General features: G+C 26.5%; 1 protein-coding gene across 1 annotated transcript in view; it reads left to right on the forward strand.

The window, feature by feature from the left end:
* The first annotated feature begins 443 nt into the window (after positions 1-443).
* LOC121117546 (G-protein coupled receptor 54-like) overlaps positions 444-21,846 on the forward strand; it is a 52,171-nt gene continuing 30,768 nt past the window's right edge. Inside the window, exons 1-2 of the mRNA XM_071888517.1 lie at positions 444-636; positions 18,437-18,487. Coding sequence (XP_071744618.1) covers positions 621-636; positions 18,437-18,487 — 67 coding nt within the window. The 5' untranslated portion in view covers positions 444-620. The remainder of the gene's footprint in view (positions 637-18,436; positions 18,488-21,846) is intronic.

A 21,846-nucleotide genomic window follows, 5' to 3' on the forward strand; every position in this document is an offset into this window, starting at 1 on the left:
CTTGCATAGCTTCAAATAAGTTTTTCAGTAATATTAAAGATATATTTCTGGAAAAAAAACATTTTTAGTTAAACAATTTTTTTACCAAACTATATTTAAATGGTTATTAAAGGATGTATTAATTGGATAGGATCTACAATATTTGCTAGACAAAACTTAAAACTTTTTCTCACATTTTCTATCAATATGACGTCAAACGTTCCATGAAATGTTTTGTTTTATGAAGGATTTTTGAACGAAGGTATTACATTTCAATTTTAAAAAAGCAATAAAAATCTATCATATTTATATTCCATAATTATGTAATACCAGTTTCTTGTGTCTTTACACCATATAATTTTATAAATTTAGGTTCTAAAGCAACTTCTCATAAATTTATCTGCGCTTCCTCATATTCCTCTTCCTTAATAAGTACAAAAATCCCTCTTTAAAAAAAAGAAACTAGACTATAATCCACATTGGAAACTTAAGGTAGCTAAAAGTGCTTGTGATTCTTATATCTACTATATATAATATTTATATAAACATATAAAAAAAAGTTTATGGATATTGTATATATTTAATTAATTATACCATGTGTTGAGGAAACTCTTGAAACGCGCTATTAAGAAGCTATTACAATGCTTTTTTTTAATAGTAAGTATAAATTAGTTATGTTCAAATAAAAAAATTTCAAAAATATGGCTGGAGTAACAAATTATAAAATATTAACATTGAAAAATGTAATTAAGTATTAAATAATCCTGCAAAACACAAGTACAAAGGGAGGACTGCAAAGATTACTATGTCAACTTTCAGGTAATATTCATATATATCTATATACAATTATTTAACTTTCTGTATGCGGCTTATCAACACAAAACAAGCTAGAATGGTTTTATCAAAACTGAGTCTGGAATAGATTTATATTTTTTGACAAGTTATAAACAACTTCTATTAAAATAAGTACCTATATTTTTTGGTCAAGTCTGAAGATAAATCCTTCTAAACAAAGAAGATTCGAACCTCTATTGCTTTTTACCAATTCTATTTTAAATTTTAATCGGAATTTAAAAATTATTTTCCCGTTGATTTTTATTATTCTGGGCACTACAAATTGTACAGTAAAATAATTATAAAATAAAACAAATTATATTTTGGAGACCATATCGGAGCCAAATTAAGTATCATAAATCAAATGAAGACTCTAAAGTATGGTCGATATTCTTCGGTATCTTGTCGTAATCTCAGAAAAAAAACCTTTTTCCTTTTCTTGATTTATATTCAAGACTGTTTTTTGTTTTAACTCACCATATATGAAAATATTTATGTGCTTAAGAAGTTACTTATCATACAAAAGACATATACATTGTGACAATTTCAAATAACTATATAAAATACGTAAATTATATTCTTTGAACATATTTAAATAAATGTAACAAAATACATATTTTGTGACATATTGTTATTTAATTTCTTATCAATTTGCTAAAATAAAATTTTGGTTTGAGATAAAGTAATAAAGTCGGTACAAATTTTCAAACTCTTGACTCCACCAAAAAAGTCAATTACTCCGACTCCGCATCCCTACTTAAAACAGAATATAAATTTGATCTTATGATCAGTTCTGTTCTTGTATTTGTTAACTTTGAGTATTTAAAAATTCTGCTCGCAAATTTACGTTGTCAAAATATCTCAAGTATTTTTCTTCCAAAGTTTTTGAGATTTTTAATTTTATACGAGTTTAGCAATGGATAAAACTCAATTAGTGATTTGCTTTTACTTATTTTCCACTTGCAAACCAATCAGTTTCAAATGCAGTTCTTTAAGTGTTGTTTCAATATCAGAGGCAAAAGGTAAGCTATATAAATGAAACTGATTTTCCATTGTATTAAAATCTACAAATAATCTGGGAAATTTTTCATGTAATACTTACAGCTGAGAGCTGTAATTCTATGACCATTCTAGTGGGATGACAGTTTGTGTTTTCAAAGAGGGAAATGAACACAGTTTTGCTCCTGCAACTGCCTGGTAAAATTTATAAGATTCATTTTGAAAGTTTTTACTTCCTGGTTATTACAAATACACCCTTGAATATAGTTTTGTGTATAATTTATTTATCTTTTGAAATATGTCAACAACAAAATCACACAGACAACTCAAAAAACCTAACAGTTTCTTTATTTATTTTCAATATTCTCTTTAGTACTCTTTCTAAAAAAGAAAAGAGTAATGGCAACCATGGGTCAGGGAGGTTTTAACGAAGAGGTTGGGTGCTTGGAATATATCTGGAATAAAGATATGCAAGATTTCAGTATTAAAAATAACATTAATAGATTGAGAAGCTAGAAAATTCCCTTATACTGCAAATCCAATTCGATTGTCATGTCTCTTCTGACAAACTCAAGTCAATTCCAAGTCCTTAAATATTTTCACGGAGTCCAGTTTAATTTTTCAGAAAATAAAATAAATTTTTAAGAGCACTTTTTATCAAAAAAAAAAAAAAAATTGTGTTATGACTCCTGAGTCCAAGTCCAGTCTGGAGGTTTGATCGTGTGATCAAGTTAAATTGCAAGTTTCAAATATGGACTCGAGTCCAAGTCCTAACTTTGGTTCAAAATTATAATGTCTAACGTCAACTTTATCTTTTTGTGCTATAAAATAAAAACAAAAAAAAATAAGATATTTATTTCTTTGTCTTGTATGTATACAACATGGAGAATAGTTAATTATATTTGTGGCTTTTAAATAATGGCAATTTAGTATGTTCCTATTAAAACTAGAACAAAACGATTATAACGACCCTCCGTAAACGACGCGTCGAGGCAATTTCAATAATTTATTTATTTTTTAATATTTGTAACTATTGGTGGTGCTAAAATAAAAAGTAATATATTAATTTTTATTTTCCCCTAGTATAGATATTTTTTTATTTAAAAAAATAAACATAACTTTTATTAATAAGGATATAAAGAAATTAGCATTTTTTACAAGTAATATTTGTTTTTTCCGAACCAATACCAGGCTTGCATATAAAAATTTTATATTTACTACATGGTTTTCTTGTTTTTTTTGTACAATTGACTGTACACAAGCTTCTATTTTCAGTTAATCAGGTAGGTTTGATTGGAAAACATGACTATTTTTTTCTGTGTCATTCTTTGATTAATCACCTTCACCAATTAGCTCGTTAATCAAATTATTCAACTGAAGACGAGTTATTTTCATTCCAATCGCTTCTTTGAACAAGATAACAACATTTATACCAGCAAAATCTAAAATATTATTAAAAACTTTAGAAGACAATTTGATGTAATAAAGTCTTGCCATTTTATCTCGAATATCAACTCTATACTTAGTTTTATTAAAATACTGGATTGATTTTGGTAATATCAATTATCTGCCTAAATTTTTACTCTTTTCAAGCAGAACTTATAGTCAAAACCTTTTAGTTCTTTTTTTCTTGAAAAGAAGTGAATGTTTTGCTACTATTTACAGAGATAACCTTGAACATAGGGCTTGTTTCGTAGCCTCTAGTTCGGAAGGTATTTTTTTGTGAACACGATTTGTAGTTCCTAAAATAATCGTCCTCTTTTTCTGAAAGAGATAATGAAATAAATAAAATATCCTTTGTAACATTTCTTTCTTTACACAAAAACGGTTTCATTAACTTCAATACTACATATTCTGGATAAAGATTTATTAGCCGGTTTTTGAGAATATTTGCCATTTAAGGAAATCAATATACCAAGTATTTGGTCGATAAATCAACTTTTTAACAAAACTATATACCAAATTTATCATGTTTATTGGCCTCTTGTATGTCTGGGCCAAAATAATATGTTGTGAAGTTATATTATTTACATAAAATAGTAGTAGGTCATACTATACTCTATTGAACCATTTTCTCCAAATCATTTAAATAATTCTATAATAATTAATTTTTTTTTGTTGAACTTTTCTTGTTTAAGCCTTATGATTTTTTTTTCTTAGTTTTATGAATTATGCTATTATATTCATTTTTAAAGTTTTTCATAAAAATATTAAACATTGTCCCAGAAATTTTGTAAATATAATTGTCTAAATTATTGTCGCAAATATTACACATAAATTTAATATTATGAAAAAACTTATTGTTTTTATAATTGAATAATTTCAATCATAGATACAAATATATATTTTTGATTAGCAAAATTTAACAATATTGTTCTGGCGTCTGTATTTGGTGTAATTACTTGATATAGATTCCAGAAAACGATATAAATTAAATAAATAGAATCTGAAGGATTATAAGTCCTTCTTGATTTATCATATTGATGAAAGAAACTTTGACTGTTTGAGACTCATCATCCATAAATCTTTCTTCAAAATTAATATTAGAAAATTCTTCAAGTGAACAAAATTTGGATTGACCACAGTTTCATAACACATATTTCTTGAGGTTTCGAGCTACATACCCACTCATAAAAATAATAAATTTAATCAAGTTCACAATCACAATCTATTAAACTATCAACATCTAAACTTCACTCGAATATTTTTTTACCCTTCCAAGCAGCTCTTCACAAACTAAGAGTAATTTGTACCAGTCAACTATCTATATCTTTTAAATCTTGCTTCAATGAAGCCCCTTTGAATAACACCCCCAATTCCAAAGTGAATATCATAGGCTTAAAGAAGTTCCTGAGTAAGCTCTATATAAGCGAAAGTCAGCTAACTAACATTAGAATTTTCGATTGCACTTGGACGGAGCACTTTATCAGTCAATTTTGAGTATATTCAATTGATTTTCCGTCTTCAATGTTGTATAGAGACTCAAGATGAACTTTGGAGAACCAATTTTAATTCAATGGAATTTTGGACATGCCAAAATTCTTCTATTGGCGAAATTATTGGTTAAGTTCTTAAAATTATGGGTTTAATCAAAAATAGGAATTTTTTTCCAAGATTCTCATTCGGAAGAGTGAATGTAATAGCTCAATGATGAACTTGAAAATAATTCTTCGAATACAAATTTTCGGTTTGCACTGTAGTTGTCGACAAGTGCACAAGTTACTCGGAATCCATCTTTTTTTTACAGCTTTTAGCAATCGATCCTAAAATTGTTTTCATATTTTGGAATTGAGTTTGGTCACACGATCTAAGCTCACAACGTTATCATACTTCCCACACGAACTTTTAATCATAAATGTTAAGATAGTTTTTGAGGGCACAAAATCTTCATTCAATCCATATAATTTATCGTTACTATAGCCAACTTGCTTTGGTTTGTGAATTTGGACAATTAATAGATACACATTTTTCAGTATTAGATTCAAATTTTCACGTCTACATTTAAGTTATTTAAGGGTGGCGTCATTAATACCAGTGCTGACAGAGATCACTCCAGAAATTCTCATCAAATGGGACACATTGTAAGAATTCCTTACATTTGAAATAGCTTATACAGAGTAGGGCTTGTTTGTTTCTAAATTAAACAGTTAGCTTTAAAACTTCAACCGAATATCTAAGGCATTGTCCCTCTTTCATTGCAAGGCTTAATTGTCCAAACAAAAAATTGAATTTAGCATAGAACATTTCACCAGTATGAATAAATTCTGCTTCACTTTTGAGTTCATGTAAAATGAGTTTGAAATGAGCAAACTTTCTCATGTTCTTTTCCTCCTCAAAAATGTAGCTATTCAGAAAAGCTAAAATATTTAATACTTGAGACATGGATTGAATAGTCTATTTCTTGCTCATTATATGATGCACTTTATGTCATGTCGTGAAATATTTATAATTGATACTATATAACTGCTCTTCCAAGAACAGAATCAAAATGACATCTAGCAAATAAGATTCCATTTTCAATATCTGCGATTGATATTTTAGCAGGACAATTATCTAAAGAGAGATATTGAGCTTAATTTCTTCTATGGAACTAACATTATCCCCTTCAATAAACTGTTGGCCAATATTTTCCGTTTGACTAGAAGATAAAGTACATAACTATTAATCTATGTATATATATATATTAATATCTATCGAAAAATTGGTAATCTTAATAGGGCATATGTGTTTTGAGAAACATACACACACAAACAAAAACATTTAAAATATTACCAATACTCTTTTTATTTTAGAAACGTGCTTGATTAGTTGTAGTAACACTCCTCCGATCTGCTTGATGTCTTGATGAATAAGAAGAACAGTTTTGAAATAAAAAAAGAAACATTCATCTTTTAATTTTTATTCGGAAACTATCAGAATCTATCAACTCTGTCAAGAAATCTTCATTGGGAAAACGCAAGCAACAAATTTTAATTACATTAAATAATTTAGAGGAAATCGTCTAATCTCTTGGAGTGACCTTTTTACACACTTGGAGTTTATCTGGATCTTTTGGATATTGACGGAACGTTATTTTGTCCTCAGTTTCACCTACTACTTTAGAATCTCCTTTTTTTATGTTGACACCTAGACCAACATCCAGGAACTGAGCTCCTACCTGGCATTTTCGTTACCTCCACCAAATAATCTTCTTTAAAACTCTAAGGATGATAACTTAGTAAAAGGCACGTGCAATTTGCAGCTTTTGCTACCTAAATTTTTAGTAGTGTTCTTCTTTTATAACTACTTACTCGTTGATTTTTTTTTTTTTTTGGTGCAAACATGCAAGTGAAAAGAATAAAATCTTCTTTTCTCTCGTTCCATATAAATAACGTACTGCTTGGCCATATACAGCGTAAATGGTAACCTGGTTTTTGGTTAGGAATAGTTGCTCATCAGTGGTAATATTTTCACCTGTCCTGTATGCTGACTTACAATTTTCGACGAATCAATCCCATACAATTAAAATGAAGGTGAACTTGTTGCTTTGAAGTCTTTGTGATTCTGTGGAACAAATATGAAAGTTGATAAACCTCAATCATTCCTTACATCTGTTGCGAGGCATGGTATTCCAAAAGAGATTGATCTCGAATTTACTTAACCAAATTACTTCTGTCGGCTGCCCTTTGGCTAAGATTCCTCTCGCATACACATTATATAAATTATTTGGAGTATTTTTTTTTTGTTTACCGGTTGTTCATAAATCATCCTTAAGGGTTGAACGAGTCTCAACTTTTGTACATTTTAAATGTAATCAATAATATAATCATCTATCTAAAGTTCAAAGTCTGATAATGTTTTATATATGTTACGTTTTGCAAACGACTTCATTGAAAATGTTACCTTGGCTAAAACGGGCTGAACTTTCTCCATTTTCTATTTATTTGTGCCAGATTGCGTTATCCTTGCCAACAATTATTAACTCTCCTAATAGTCGGTTGATTTATGTTTCTTAAAAGGGGGAGCTGAGTCACTTGATTGTATCCTGGTATTTCTTGAAATATTAAATTTACCAATTAGCTGTAAATAAATAGATCTGGCAAAACTAATTATAGTATTCAAGAAAATTAATTACTCAAAGGTTTATCAAAAACATCAGAACAGTCATCAAAATCAAGTACGATGTTGACACAAGATAATGTCTAATTTCTTCAATTGATAATTTTTTCTTGGACATTCTTAAACAATCAAAGGTGGAAACAGAATTGCTAGTTCAGCAAAATCTATGTTTATATTTATATAAGGAAGGTAGATGATTCCTTTTAGAGATGTTCATTCATCTCTGTACTTGCTTGAGCCTGTTCATACACAATTGTAGAATAAAATATCAAATATGATACCCACGAATCCTTATGTAGCGTTCACTATATCAACGAATCGATTATTAATTTTAATTTCATTTTTTGTAATGAATACAAGGAATTATAAAAATTTAAGAACCTATAAACAAATACAATCAAGAAGTTTCTCACAAAATATCATTGAGTTCCAAATTGGTATAAAAAATTATACGTTTGCCTTTTTAGTGTTCAACATATAAAAATAGAATATTTTTGTAAAAATGTAATATGCACCTTAAATTATGCTATTAGAGTATTCTTAGTAAAAAATGAGCTCGATTATTGAATTAACTTTATATACACTTTACCTTGCACATAATATATATGTATTGTATATTTCATATTATCATGAAATAAATAAAGAGACAACATAATTTTTCATGTACACTCAAATTAATTTAACATGGTGTTACCTTTATTCATATTGTAACCTTTTTTTCCAAAAAGAAACAGAAAGAGAGCCTAAATTAAGTAGGTAGAAATAAGCCAATACTTTCCAACCATGAATTATCTCTCCATTATTGTTGGAAAATGATCACAGCTAAATTAAAATAAGAAATTCAACAAATCAACGTTCGGAACACCGATAAAAGGAAAATAACTATGGAAATTGATAGCTGACAACAATACAATGTTTATTATGTAAGTAGGATACAGACTTGGTTTTTTCTTAAGATAATTTCGCAAGATCGATTTGAATCAATAGTTTGATCTATATTAAGGCGCTTAATGAAGTAATACTTCATAATTCATTCATATAAGGCGTAACTCATAATACATAACAAATTTAAAAAAATGAAAACTATAAGCTTTTGTCAAATTTTCTATTGAAGTCAAATGAGTTCAAATGTATCTGCAGACTTAAAGAAGCCAACCTACGCAACACTGATTTAAATACATTCGGGTGCCAGTAAATATGATGAATATATTCAATTTTAAACTGTTTGTTGACTTGAAGCCCCCCTCCCCAAAAAAACACATTTTTGTTGTGCATATAAATCAGTATATCGTATCAGTATCGCAAAAATTAAAAATTGTAGCATTTAGAGGTCGCTCGTCTTCTTTGAAGTTCATACCATTGATCAATTTCGAGGTAAATTTATTTCTCAGCTTTCATTATCATCAATGTACAGATGGAAATATATTTTAGTTTATTTTAAAACTTTTTTAGTTAAATAAAAAAAGTTAAAAAAGTTTGACCTTATAATGGAAGTATAACTTATGGAAAAAAATAAATATATACTAGAGTGATGCAGTTGCCCCCGAAATTAGAATTCCTTGTCAGAATCAGTGGAACCTAATTTTGGCACATTTGTGTTACCTAACAGAAGAACTCATACCATTAGCATTATTTTTTGATCAAGTTAGAAATGCCATCAAAACATACCTACATGTTATTGAAATTACTGACTTTAAGATAACAGTCTACAGCATGAAGCATAGCCCAAGATATTCCCTTTCAAATCAAAGAAACAGAAAGAAAAAAAAGTAGTTGGTATTTAAAAATTGACAAATTATCTATGTATTTATATATGTAAAGTAGTTACTAATTTAATTATAATAATAATTGATATTATTATATAAAAATAATAATTAGTAAAAAAGAAAATAACAAAAAAGGAAAAACCATTATTATTTTTCTTCTTCATTTTCAACTGAAGTTGAATAATGTCTTCTTTATTTAATAAACAGTCAAGGCGCAATCCCATATTGTTTGATACAAGCAAGGAAAGTAAAGTGATAAAAGATATATTTTTTTTAAATCTTTGTTTCATTAGAGAAATATGTTACTTTAGAGCATGTTCTTTACAAAATCCATAATAAAAAAGTTTTGCTTCATTTAGAAATTTAGAAATTTCAACGTTAACCAAATTTCCTAAAAATTATGTAAAATTATTTTTGCAGTACCAAAATTAGGTTCTGCTGATTCTGATATTGTTGGGGCAACTGCATCACTCTAATATATGCTGCATATAAAACGTAAAATTTGTAATCTTTTTTCCTTATTTCTTTCATTTAACAAAATTATTTAAGGTTTAATTCAATAAAAATTTTATGATATATCATAATGTTATATATAAACAGTGGGTTCTTGTCCATTTCTATTAAAAAAAATTATTTTTTTCTTATACGTTCCTAGAACTCACAATCCATCCAGCTCTTAAAATTTAAATTTTTCTTTTACTCAAATTTTTTGCTTTTCAAATTCAATTTTTTTACATTGACTTCGAAGATCTAGACGAAATTATTCAGTAAATTTACTTAACTCAAAAACTGAGGATTATGACTTGAGTACAATTTAATTTATTTCTTTTTTGACTGGGACTTGTAGTCGAAAGATATCAGTTTTGGTCAGAACTTGGGATAAAAAGAAAGTGGTGAACAACAAAAAATCCTTCAGAACCCATCTTTGGATTATCAAATATTTTATATCATCAAAAACTACCCATCAGAATTAAATGAAGCAAAATATTTATTTGAATAATTCAAGTTTAACCTCCTTTTGACATGTTAAATTTAACATTCATAATGAAAGATATTTATAAGATAAAATTCTGTATATTTTGTTGTTTAATAGACATTATGCAAATCGAATCAGGATAAGTTGTATTTTTGTTACACTGAAATTATTACTTTCGAGGAAAATGCATACAAAAGAAAAATATTAGATGTATTTTAATTAATGTGTTGTACATTTGGTTAGAAACTAAAAATTCAGATATTGGATGTGACTTGCATAAGTATTTTATCAAATTAAATCATTTCAAAGTTATAAGGAAATCATTCATCTTATTATATTAGTTGAGGTTGTCCAAAACTTCGAGATCAAATTAATTATTGCTCGAGATTTTATTTGAATTATTTCGACAAAACTTTCTGATTGAGGAGGACTCGTATCATAGACATGACACTTTATTTGAAAATTTCTCTTAAGAATCAGACTTGACTAAAACTAATAAGAAATGTCTCTGGAATAATTTTGGTTCATTTCCTTTATAGTTTGTATAAATATATTATTCTGAAGGATAAAAAAAAAGTACAAGTGTAAAGGTAATATTGTTGAGACTAATTTTGAAACCCATATTAGTATGAGTTGGTATTAAATGTTTTTTAGACCAATACGGACCAATATTTTGGTCCAAACTGCATGATAGGAAGAAACTAAATATCAAATAACTTTTTTTTCGTAGGACCAAATTTGGACATAATTAGTTCGGTCTTATAAAAATTGTAACGGTCTCAGACCGATCAAGGATTTACAGATCAAAACACCACAGTGGTAGATAAATATCACTTTTTCTAAAAAATTCATAGTTCAAATAATATTGTCAAAGGATAAAAAAGGGAGTTTAAAATAGTACAAATTTAATATACAGTCACATATCTGAGAAATAAATTTATTTTTATTTACTCTTACTAATATTGTCTTACTGTATTTAATATATGAGTTATTTCAATACTTATTATTGAATAACTTTATTTTTTTTAAATTTATTTTATAATTGAATACTTTACTTATTACTTTCTAGAATTGTAAGGTATTGTGTCATGTAAAAAGTTATAAAACCATGAGTTTCTCTAAAAATTACAAGAATAATTTTACAGGTATTATTACGAACGGAGAAAATCATTTATTTACTTATAAATAATAGAAAAAAGAGTCAGTTAATTCTATTTTTTTAAATCAATTTCTAGTCAACATCTCAAAAGAATTGAGATTCTTCGATTTTGATCGATAAAAAAATGTTTTTTAGAAATATATAAAGATTCTTATTTCATAAAGTCATCAAACAATCAAATAAAAATACATAAATCATTTTTTTTATTGGAAAATTAAAAAAACCTTCATAATTTTTTTTAAACACTAGGATTTTTTGTTTCTTGTTTATGAACGTACATTAATAAAATTATTAATAAATTTAAAAAAACCCATTTTTTACCGTTACATAAAATTTTGCCTTGTTGTTACCTAGTTATCCTGAAGATCTAACAACATCAAATACTTTTAATATTTAAAGATTGATCCCAGTTGAATTTCTGTGAGACATGTAAATGAAGAAATATATTAAATATTTACAATTTAATAATAGGAGAGTGGGGGCTAGTTGGCACACTTTTAATTCTAGGTAGTTCCTACAAGTTATGTTATATTGAAGCAATTTTTAGAAAGACTACTTGAGATTGCTTCATTTCGAAGGTTCTTTAAGGTTGAAGAGTGCACCCAATCTTGAATTGTGAAACTTTTTCTGAATTAAAAAACTCAGAGTAATTGTTTTATTAATCAATCAATCATTTTCTTCTGAATTTTAAGTTATAGTTTCATTCTTAGACCTATATGAAACTATAATTATTTTAAGTACATTCTTATAGTTATATGTGGTTAATCAAGTATTCAAACATAAGTGTGATGGGAAGAACATCAACAGTGAAATATCTAGTCACAAAATTTACAGACAATTCTATTTAAAATCAAAATACGAAGGTATGGACAAAAACAAAGTATACTTTATGAAAAATGTTTCCGCTGATGAAAAATTAATATTTATTTTTGGGTTTATAGACGTATGATTTCTTCATCTATTGTTTAGACATAAACAGCAAATTTATGAGGAAAAATTTGTGGAGTGGTAATACCTTTGTTTACAATTCTCAAATACCTATACGTATTTTGTTAGTAAAATATATAATTGAAACGAAAATACCTTTAGTCATATTACTATGCTTGTAATTTTTTTAAGTGGAAAGTTCAAAACAAGTCATCAAAGACTAGCTGCGAGGCAAATACTAGCTGGGAAAACTAAAGACGTGTAAAAAATGAAAAAAAAACCAAAATAATATTTTATTTTTCTAATTTGTTGTTAATAGAAAACAGAATCTGAAGCTGAAATGTTTGAAATTATAAGAGGCCCATGAATCAAATAACATATATATTATGTTATTTTAAATTTTGATTCAATAATACTGATAAACACTATTATTTTATAATATAAGTCTAAGTAATGAAATTTGTGGCAAAAGTTGTTTATTATTTTGAACTTTGCATTTAAAAAAATACTAATTAATAATACAACAAAAGTGAATTTCGTTTGAACTAGCTCCTTCTATTTAAATTTAATCGAAATACATAGAGTGACTTTCTTATAAAAAATGTACAACGGTATTGGTGAAATTGTAACCAAAAGTATTGCATTTTTCTAATTTACCCACATTAATTTGTTGTTTCAGTCTAAGCAATAAGGTAAAGATATCATACGTATGTATATATATCATCATGTTTCATAAGGGTTTTTCTAATTTATAAAATATATTTTAGTTTCGTATCTATCTTCGTGTTTTGATTTTAGAATTAAGTTCTCCATTTTGTGACTACATCTTTTTTGATGTTCGAAGAAAAAAAAACTTATCTGGTCTCCTATTCTTATATATTTTCTTGTGGATCCTACAAAAATTTTATCAGCAACTGTTATGACTTATTTAACTATTGATTTTTAATAAATTTTGAATTTCAACCTTTTTGTATATATATTGAAACCAATGAAACATTGATACCCAGAAAAACACAGTCAATGGGTAATATTATTCAGGTCCTAAGTTAAAACTATCTTGTATTTACTTTTTCTAGCTAATAGAGGTTAGTTATATCGAGTGAAAATATTCCTTTTCTTTTTATGTTCAAAATATACTAAGTTAACAATTTCAATTTTTTCCCCAATTTATTTATTTTATCCAATATTAAAATTTATCATTTTATTATTTTTATCTGTAAAACACACGTCAAAAAAACTTTAGATTAATTATTCATAAAAAGTATGATGCAATTGTTGGATATTTTCCTGTTTTTGTGCGTATGAAAACTCTTTTTAACTCCAAAATCTAGCTTCCTATTTCGAAATAGATATTTAAACTTTAAAGGCATTTATATCATGTTTGTAACATGCATTTTGGAATACCGAATTGGAGTAGTTGGATAACTTTTTGGTCAAAAAACGTCATAGATGTAATTGCATATGAATGATTAATCCGTGGAGCATTAAGCAAAAAGAATGGGAATATATTACTTATGACTTTCCAGTGTTGCAAACGTATTGATTTATCTAAAAAGAGTCAATATCATGTATAGTTTTAAAGGTGTTTAATAGAGAAAATCATCCATTCTTTAATAAATAGCAAAAAAGTCATTCACTTTGAATATAAATGATTCTCAATTTTTAACCAACAACTCAAAAATCTCAACTGAAAAAAAAACTGTGTGTGTTGTAGCTTATCCAAAGCTTTCCACACTTTTCATTGGTTGTTCCTTCTTCTAATCCGTTTTATAAAAAAAAAATCAAAAGTATTTCCGTCTAGGATCAAATTATACTTGCAATTTATTTTTCTTCAAACAATTTTCATTTAACAACGTCATGTGCTATGTAAGTATATGATAATGAAATGTATTATATGCCAATGTTTTAACACGCTACAATCCACGCTTTTAGTATTAAATTTGGCAACAATTCATTTGTCAATCTTTTTATTTACCAAAAAGATGGGATTTTTATCTCTTCCTTTTTCTTACTATAAAGCAAAGGTGGGATAATATCGCTATGTATATGGTCACGTTCAGTTTTTTTTTATCTATTAGCAATCTCAACTATCAAAAGGCAAATGCAAAATTTTAAGAAAAAAGCATACAGTAGCCAGCTTGTAGTACATTTCTTGTTGCAAAAAAACTTTGATTTATATAAATCAATAAAAAAATAAAGGTATAGGAAATACCCTTTTTTGAGCTCATAATACGTAGTGAGTTAAAGTCATACATGAGTTAGCTCACGAAATTAGTTGATTGGAAATTTTTCAAAAAGTTAGTTGTGAGTATATTTAAGTAGTCTTTCAGTATCGAGTCTCAAGTCTTTTGTACACAAGTTGAAGATCTTAAATATTTTTATCGAGTTCTCAGCTTTATATAAATCTCATCTAAAATCTATGAACTATTCATTTCTTAACTTCAGTCATAATATTTTTTTTAGAGTTTAGTATAACATAGTTTTGTTCAATCAAAGTTTATGACCACAACCAGGCATCGATAATTAAGTAATATATCGTTCAATGTTAATATTTATTTTACTCAAATTGAGTTTTTGGCCCTATAGAGATGATTGTGATAAGAAAAATTTCTTAGCTTCCGTTAGTGAAAATCTTTTTTATAGCACGTTTATTGAATTGATTAAAAAAAGAAACTTAAAAATATAATGTATTTAATTACATGATAAACTGTTGAACGATTAAAATAACTATGTCATTTAGTTTTAATTTCATTTATCGAAAAGTATTGGTGATAAAATGTATATTCAAAGAAATAAAAAGCATTTTTATAAATATCGGGCTGTAACAAAGGGGTTAACGATTTCAAGTCCATTAATTTCTCGAGTCCAAGTCAAGTCTCACGTTTTTTGTTTTTTTTTATGTTTCAAAATATGGACATGAGTATTTGCTATAAGAAAAAAAAAGTAAATCACAAATGAGTACATTGGATCTCAATTAGTATAATCAAATATGGGAATAAATGAGTACATTGATTTATATTTATTATAAATCAATACTGGATATAAAATGTAGTTAACTTATATAAAATACAAATAGCTCTGTTCATTTTTACAAAGAGCTAATTTAATTTGAGTATGTACCTTTTTAATAAATAAAAGATTTTTTGAACGTGATCTTTATATCTTTGATTAATATTAAAGTTACTACAAATATATAATAAAATGAATTTTATAAATAAGCAAATTATTAACTACAGGATCGATTAGATTAATTCGGACTATTTTAAACAGTTATTTATACAGCGAGTATAGAATGAAGGAATGTAATTAACGATATAATATATAAAATTAATTGAATTGATTGGACATCCAGCAGCAATCCTTTGCTCAATATGAGGCCAGAAAAATAAAAGTCCTGTGTCACTGCCTTGATCTCAAAGACACCAAGAGTCATGATAAAAGCTAAATACTTTATTTTTAACATATTAGAGCCATCATCCTTAATTTTAGCTATCCAGTGATCAATTTGAGCATTAGTCCACGATCCAGTCCATCCCACCGCTAAATAAAATTATTATTTTTCCATTGAACTTTGCTTATTGGTGTAGAGAAATGACTTAAGGTGAACCAAAGAAAATAATCTAAAGGTGTTAAAATGCACGATCGAGGCAGCCAATCAACAAGTAAATTTTTGAAAATCAGTTATCATAGTGGAATAGCAATTTCCATTTACTTTAAGGTGGTAATTATCATCATGAACGAAAAAATATGGCCAAATGATCCCTCCAGTATGAAGTATACACCAAACATTATTTTTTTTTGTGATGTAATAATGTCTCGTGAAGCACTTGTGGATTGCAACCTCACCAATTACGCATATTTTGCTTGATAACAAAGTCATTGAGCCAAAAAAGGAGCTTCATTTCTGAAAATGATTTTGCAATGAAAATTAGTTCTTTTTTATTACGGTTATATTGATAATAGATTCGGACAATTTACATTTAATAAACACTTGCTGATCAAGTGTATATCGCTCCATGACAAAATGTATACTGATGAAGTTTTTAAATGTCTTAGAAAAAAAATTGTTGACGCTTTTTGCAAAACAGAAAAAAAACATGAAGCGTCCGAAATGAAAACCCCTTTATTATAGCTAAAACTAAAGAGTAAACCATATACTACAACTTTAAAAGATTTGCCGTTTAAAAAAAGTTCGATATTGATTTTTTTTTTCCGTTTAATTTTTAATTTTCTTATAGAATATTTAATTAATAAGTTAATATGTTTCGAAATAAAAGATAATTAAGTCTATCATTTGATTAATTGTAATAAGTAATGAATATTGGAGAGGCAAGAAGATTTGAAAATTAATTTTTTTTTTCACATCAAATGTATTTTAAAATTACTTATTGATTAGATGTAAGTTAGAAGTACTTTTATCGATATTTAGTATTTATCTTAAGCACAAAGCCGATTAAATTTTGCAAACAATGATGGGCCTATTTAAACTTCATTGACTAAAAGATTTCATAAAAGTTAAATAAAAAGAACAACTCTTTATATACCTCATTATATGCAAGTTTCAGATTCATTATGCAAGACATGACATTTTCAATAGTTATGGACAGATTTAATACAAGCGAATTAAAAATCTATCTAAAATAGTGTTTTGGTAGTAGAAGGTCATTTTTCAAAATAATAATAATAATAATAAATGCTTTGAATAACCATTTTATCTTAAAATAAAATGCGTACATATTGTGCAAAAAACGAAACATAAAAGTACATATAAAAATCTGATTTTCATAATTTTGACAGAAGGTGTTTTCTCCAAAATTTCATCGATTTGTTCAAGGTAAATTAATATATTTCAATGTGATTTGACCAAATGTGTTAATTTGGACCATACAAAATAACAAAAATAGATCCAACTTATTTTGATAAAGTCATCAGCTTCACCCTTATTTACAATTTTACTTAATCTTTAAAATTATATAAACTGCTATTTCAATAAAGAGTACCAAAAAAAGATTATGCGACATTGTCAAAATTTATGAATTTGTTGTTTTTCAGCATCACTCCAATATATACGTATATTCATCGGTTGACTCCATTGACTTCCTTCTGTTTTACAATTTATTTTGATTCCACTCAAATATTTAAGAAATTTTAGCTTATTTTTAACCTCCGTTAGTGAATTGTGATATTATACACCTCTAGATATATAAAAATGCTTTGTATTCCTTTGAATCTACATATTTTTTCAATACTTATAAATATACTTCTGAAACTTTAAATTTGAATATTTGAAATTATTTATCGATCTTAATAATATCTTGTTTAGTATATATTAGAATTTTTAGTGAATTAAATATAATGTTTTATTTAGAAATTGTTCCTTTTTTTCTCTCTTGATTCATTGGAACCTTTTTTTTAATGTAGGATTCTAATTTGATTCCCAAAATTTATATAAAGTGAAGAATTTTTCATAGAATTGTTTATTCAGATAAAAATATCATATTTTTAACTTTAAGAATAACTAATTATATCTTGTTGAAAACCTATACTAATGCTGGTATGATTATTTTAAAATTAGGATTTATTTTTATCAATTTCTTTTTTTGATTCAATTATTTTAAATATTTAAATTAATATTTATGTGCATAAAATGGACGGAATAGGTAAAAAAAAATTTACAAAATTTAAATAAAATAATTATTATAATCATTCAATTGTTTTTCATGTAATTTTTGTTTTACTCCATTCACTATTGTGAGAATGTTCACTCAGTGATACTTAAATAAAAATAGTTGTATTTATTTTCAACCTTTAAATATATGAATCTATATAGGTATGTACAAAAGATTAGTCATTTTTTTTTTTAAGAATGAAAAAAAACAACACATATATATATGATAATTAACAGCTGCTTCTATTTTGTATTTTTATATTGATAGCAAGTTTAAGTAAATAGATTGAAATATTTTACACTCAATTATTTCGTCTATTACGATTTAGTCTGTTTATACTATTTCAATATATTTAAAAAAAAAAAAATACTGATTTTACCAAAAAAGGGTTATACTCAATATTATTTATATTAATATTAAATTATTAATCAGTTTTGGAAATTCTTATTTGTTATTATAAGATATTCAATAAATCTTTAATTAATTCAAACTGCATTTTTTAATTTCGTTCCACTTTATATATTTTCAGATATGACTCTTACAGGAAATAATATTTCATCATCCGCAGAAGCGGAGGCTGGTAAGACATAGCTATTTTTAAGAATTAATATTGAATGTTTTAAATAAAAAAAAATTCATCTAATTTTCGAAGAAACTTTTTAAAGTAGCTATCTTGTAATTATTGAAAGTATGTAATTTGGAGGTCCAAGATAAATAAATTAAGAAGGGTATTCCTTTTTAGTTCATTTTTCTAGTAAAAACCTTACACCATTTACACTCATGCAAAAAAACATCATAGTTCATACAAAATTAAAAATGAAATTCAAATTTAATAAATAAACTGAAAATTGCCTAGCATATTTTCTAAGTCATAGATCCCGCCATACAAAATCTTGCTCTGTGTGTGATCAATACTAACAAGTTTATTCTTTGTACGTTGAAGGGATTTTTACAATTTATATTAAAAGTGCTTAAAATGCTTTGGTTGTATATGTATAGAATATGTATTCGAATTTTAACGCCTACTTCCACAAAGGTATTTGCACTGGTGTGTCTTGGACCCAATAGAAAATACAATAAAAAGCTATATAAAAACGTTAAAAAAGCCAAAAAATGATTTCCAATCGTGACATCAAAGTAGTCACTATTGAAATAGTAATATAAACTTACATAGAGCGTAATTTAATCTAAATTATTAAATTGTCCAAATATTGTAAAATCATATTATTTGTACTATGAGTATAACCTTATAATGTTGATATAAGCATTTTGCTTAAACCTCTACGATTATCATTATATTTAATTAAACAAAAAATCATCTAAGAGTACATAAGATACTTAGGAATAAAGTTTTCTGATGTATTTTATATTAATATAGACTGTAAAGAAGACAGATAAACTTATTTAATTAAGTTTTCTCCCATCCTCAGATTATGGGGCAAAAAAAAAAAAAAAGAACTTTATATTCACAACAATAGGAGAGAGATTGAAAAAAAAGGTAGTAAAACATTAACCCATTATTTTATAAGCATGATGTGGGAACCATCAAACCTGAGAGTAAAAATAAGTCACATGCAGAGTCCCCAAGCCTGAGGAGAAGAATGGAAGAAATATATGTTAATTCGTAAAACTTTCATTCACCTCTAAAGATTTCCAGTGTTGAAAATTTCAAAGAAAAAAGGAACAAAATTTCCTCTAATACTGAAGTCAGTGCCAATAAGTATTGGGAGGTCTTGATCGGAAGGTAATGTAGGGTTAAGGAAGTTAAAAAAGAAAAAAGGATAATAGTGGATAATATGAAACTTCAAAAAGAAAAACATCAGTAAATACAGAGAAGATTCAACCGCTATGTAGTTAGAAAAGATAATGGTGAAATAATTAAAATAAGCAAAATGCACCCAATTAATATATTTTACATAGATAAGGACATATTTAGAATCGATACACCCAAAATAATTGACTTTGAAGAAGAGTTACCATTCAGACTAGAATTTACAAAAAAAAAAACTTAAATAACTTGACGAAAATACATGAAAGAATTACTTTGCCAAAATTAATATAATTGAAGGAGTGTAACAAAAAAAATACATGCCATCATAGATTGTAGAACATTTTCAACCTAAACTTTTTTTTAAAAGTGTTAAGAAAATTCGTCAAAAATGTAAGTAAAATCGAAAGAACTCCAAGAAAAGAATAAATACAAAAACTTATTAATGAGATCTTCATAGAATTTCTAATAAATATTTTTTGATGCGAAAAGGTTCAATATAAAAATAAAATCTGAAAGAAAACTTGCAAACCTTCACATACATACCATTAGACCTATTCAAAAATTCCTATTTTTATTTTGATATGTTTCCGCATTTTCCCATACTTTAAGATATTAGAAGCTAGAAAATTATTTCTTAGGGATCTAAGTATGCTATCGGTCTTAAAGTTTTTCTAAAATGTCTTTTTTATGATTTTGGGTACCTTTTGGACAAGAAATATAGATAAAACACACATTGAATGACAAAAAAAGACAGTAAACTAAAATGTAACCATTTTTGAGTAATACTTTATATATAACAAATTATGTAAGTATCAAGATTATCTAGTGAAGTGAAGGTAAAAAGAAACATCTAAGTGCGCGGAAAGCAGCAGTAAAATTGTATATTCCCATTTGTCAATGTTATTTTCTTTTATATTTAGCCCTTTTTTAGGGAAAAAATATTATTATTTTCAAAACTCTCCATTTCTTATTTCAAATAATTTTTATAATACAAATTTGCAAATCAGATTTATATACATTTTATATAATTTTATATATTTTCGTAAACTTCTACGAATAAGAAAAACGTAATAATTACAAAAGTGATCATTTTTATTACCCATTTATTTATTTTTCCAACAATCTACTCATTACATATTCTATTCTACTGCTTGAAGGAGATACTCTCTCTGCTTGGGATTTTTAGTTATTATTTTTTTACAGTCAGCAATCATTTTTATTCCTCGCTCTGTAATACCCAAATATTATGTATATAATTTTTTGCTTTCCTTCCTTGACCAAGATGCAAAATGTTCTTAAAGCCAATCTAACCCTATATTCAGTATAGCTAAAAAAGATGCGATTTTTGGACAATAAGATTCTCTAATTTAGTTTTTTCAGTTATAATCTAAATTATTTATAAGCCTGGTAGGTTTTTTTGTCGAATATAATTTCAGGGCTATATTCCTATTTTAATAATCATCTAAAACATTGCTGAATAGAGCGAACGGAACCTACTCCTGTGTCAAAAACCACATGTGATTATGAAGCTTTTTAAAGCAACCTCTGCTAAATCATGGTCAATTCTTTTGAACAATAACATGTATGAAAAAATGTCATGTCATTTATAGGAGCTGCAGTAAATGCAGAAGTCATCCACATTGGCGACTAATAAAATTTGGAATACGTTCATCTTATCTATCTTTTTCACTAAACCTTTATCATATTTCTTTTCATTAATGTCAATTAAAGTTAAAATTGTCAATTATTTTGCTGTAATTACAACTTTATATGTTGTATTCAAAATCGCGTCTCGATGTAAAAATAGATATTACTGTCAATATAAGCAAATAAGTTAGCATCTTGTCAAAAATGCTTTAACAACTAAATGTTAAATAAATGGAAATGCTGCCAAATTTGGTCTCTTTCCAAAAACAATTTCACATTAAAATTTAAAAATAGTTTTTTGCCTATTCAAAAAAAAAAAAAAAGTGAATTGTCAAATTTTGTTTTTTATGATTTACTTAAAATTTTATTTATCAAAAAAATTATAAAAAAAGAACAATTTAATTGTCCCCCACCCCAAAAAAGAATAATGATAATAGTCCTAGTCAAGGCCCTCTTAAAGACATCAGAGGGAAAGTCTTACTCGTAGTCTAATATAATGAAAAGTAATATAATTTTTTGTT

Source organism: Lepeophtheirus salmonis, chromosome 5, assembly GCF_016086655.4.
Source record: "Lepeophtheirus salmonis chromosome 5, UVic_Lsal_1.4, whole genome shotgun sequence".
NCBI classification, from domain to species: Eukaryota; Metazoa; Arthropoda; class Copepoda; order Siphonostomatoida; family Caligidae; genus Lepeophtheirus; species Lepeophtheirus salmonis.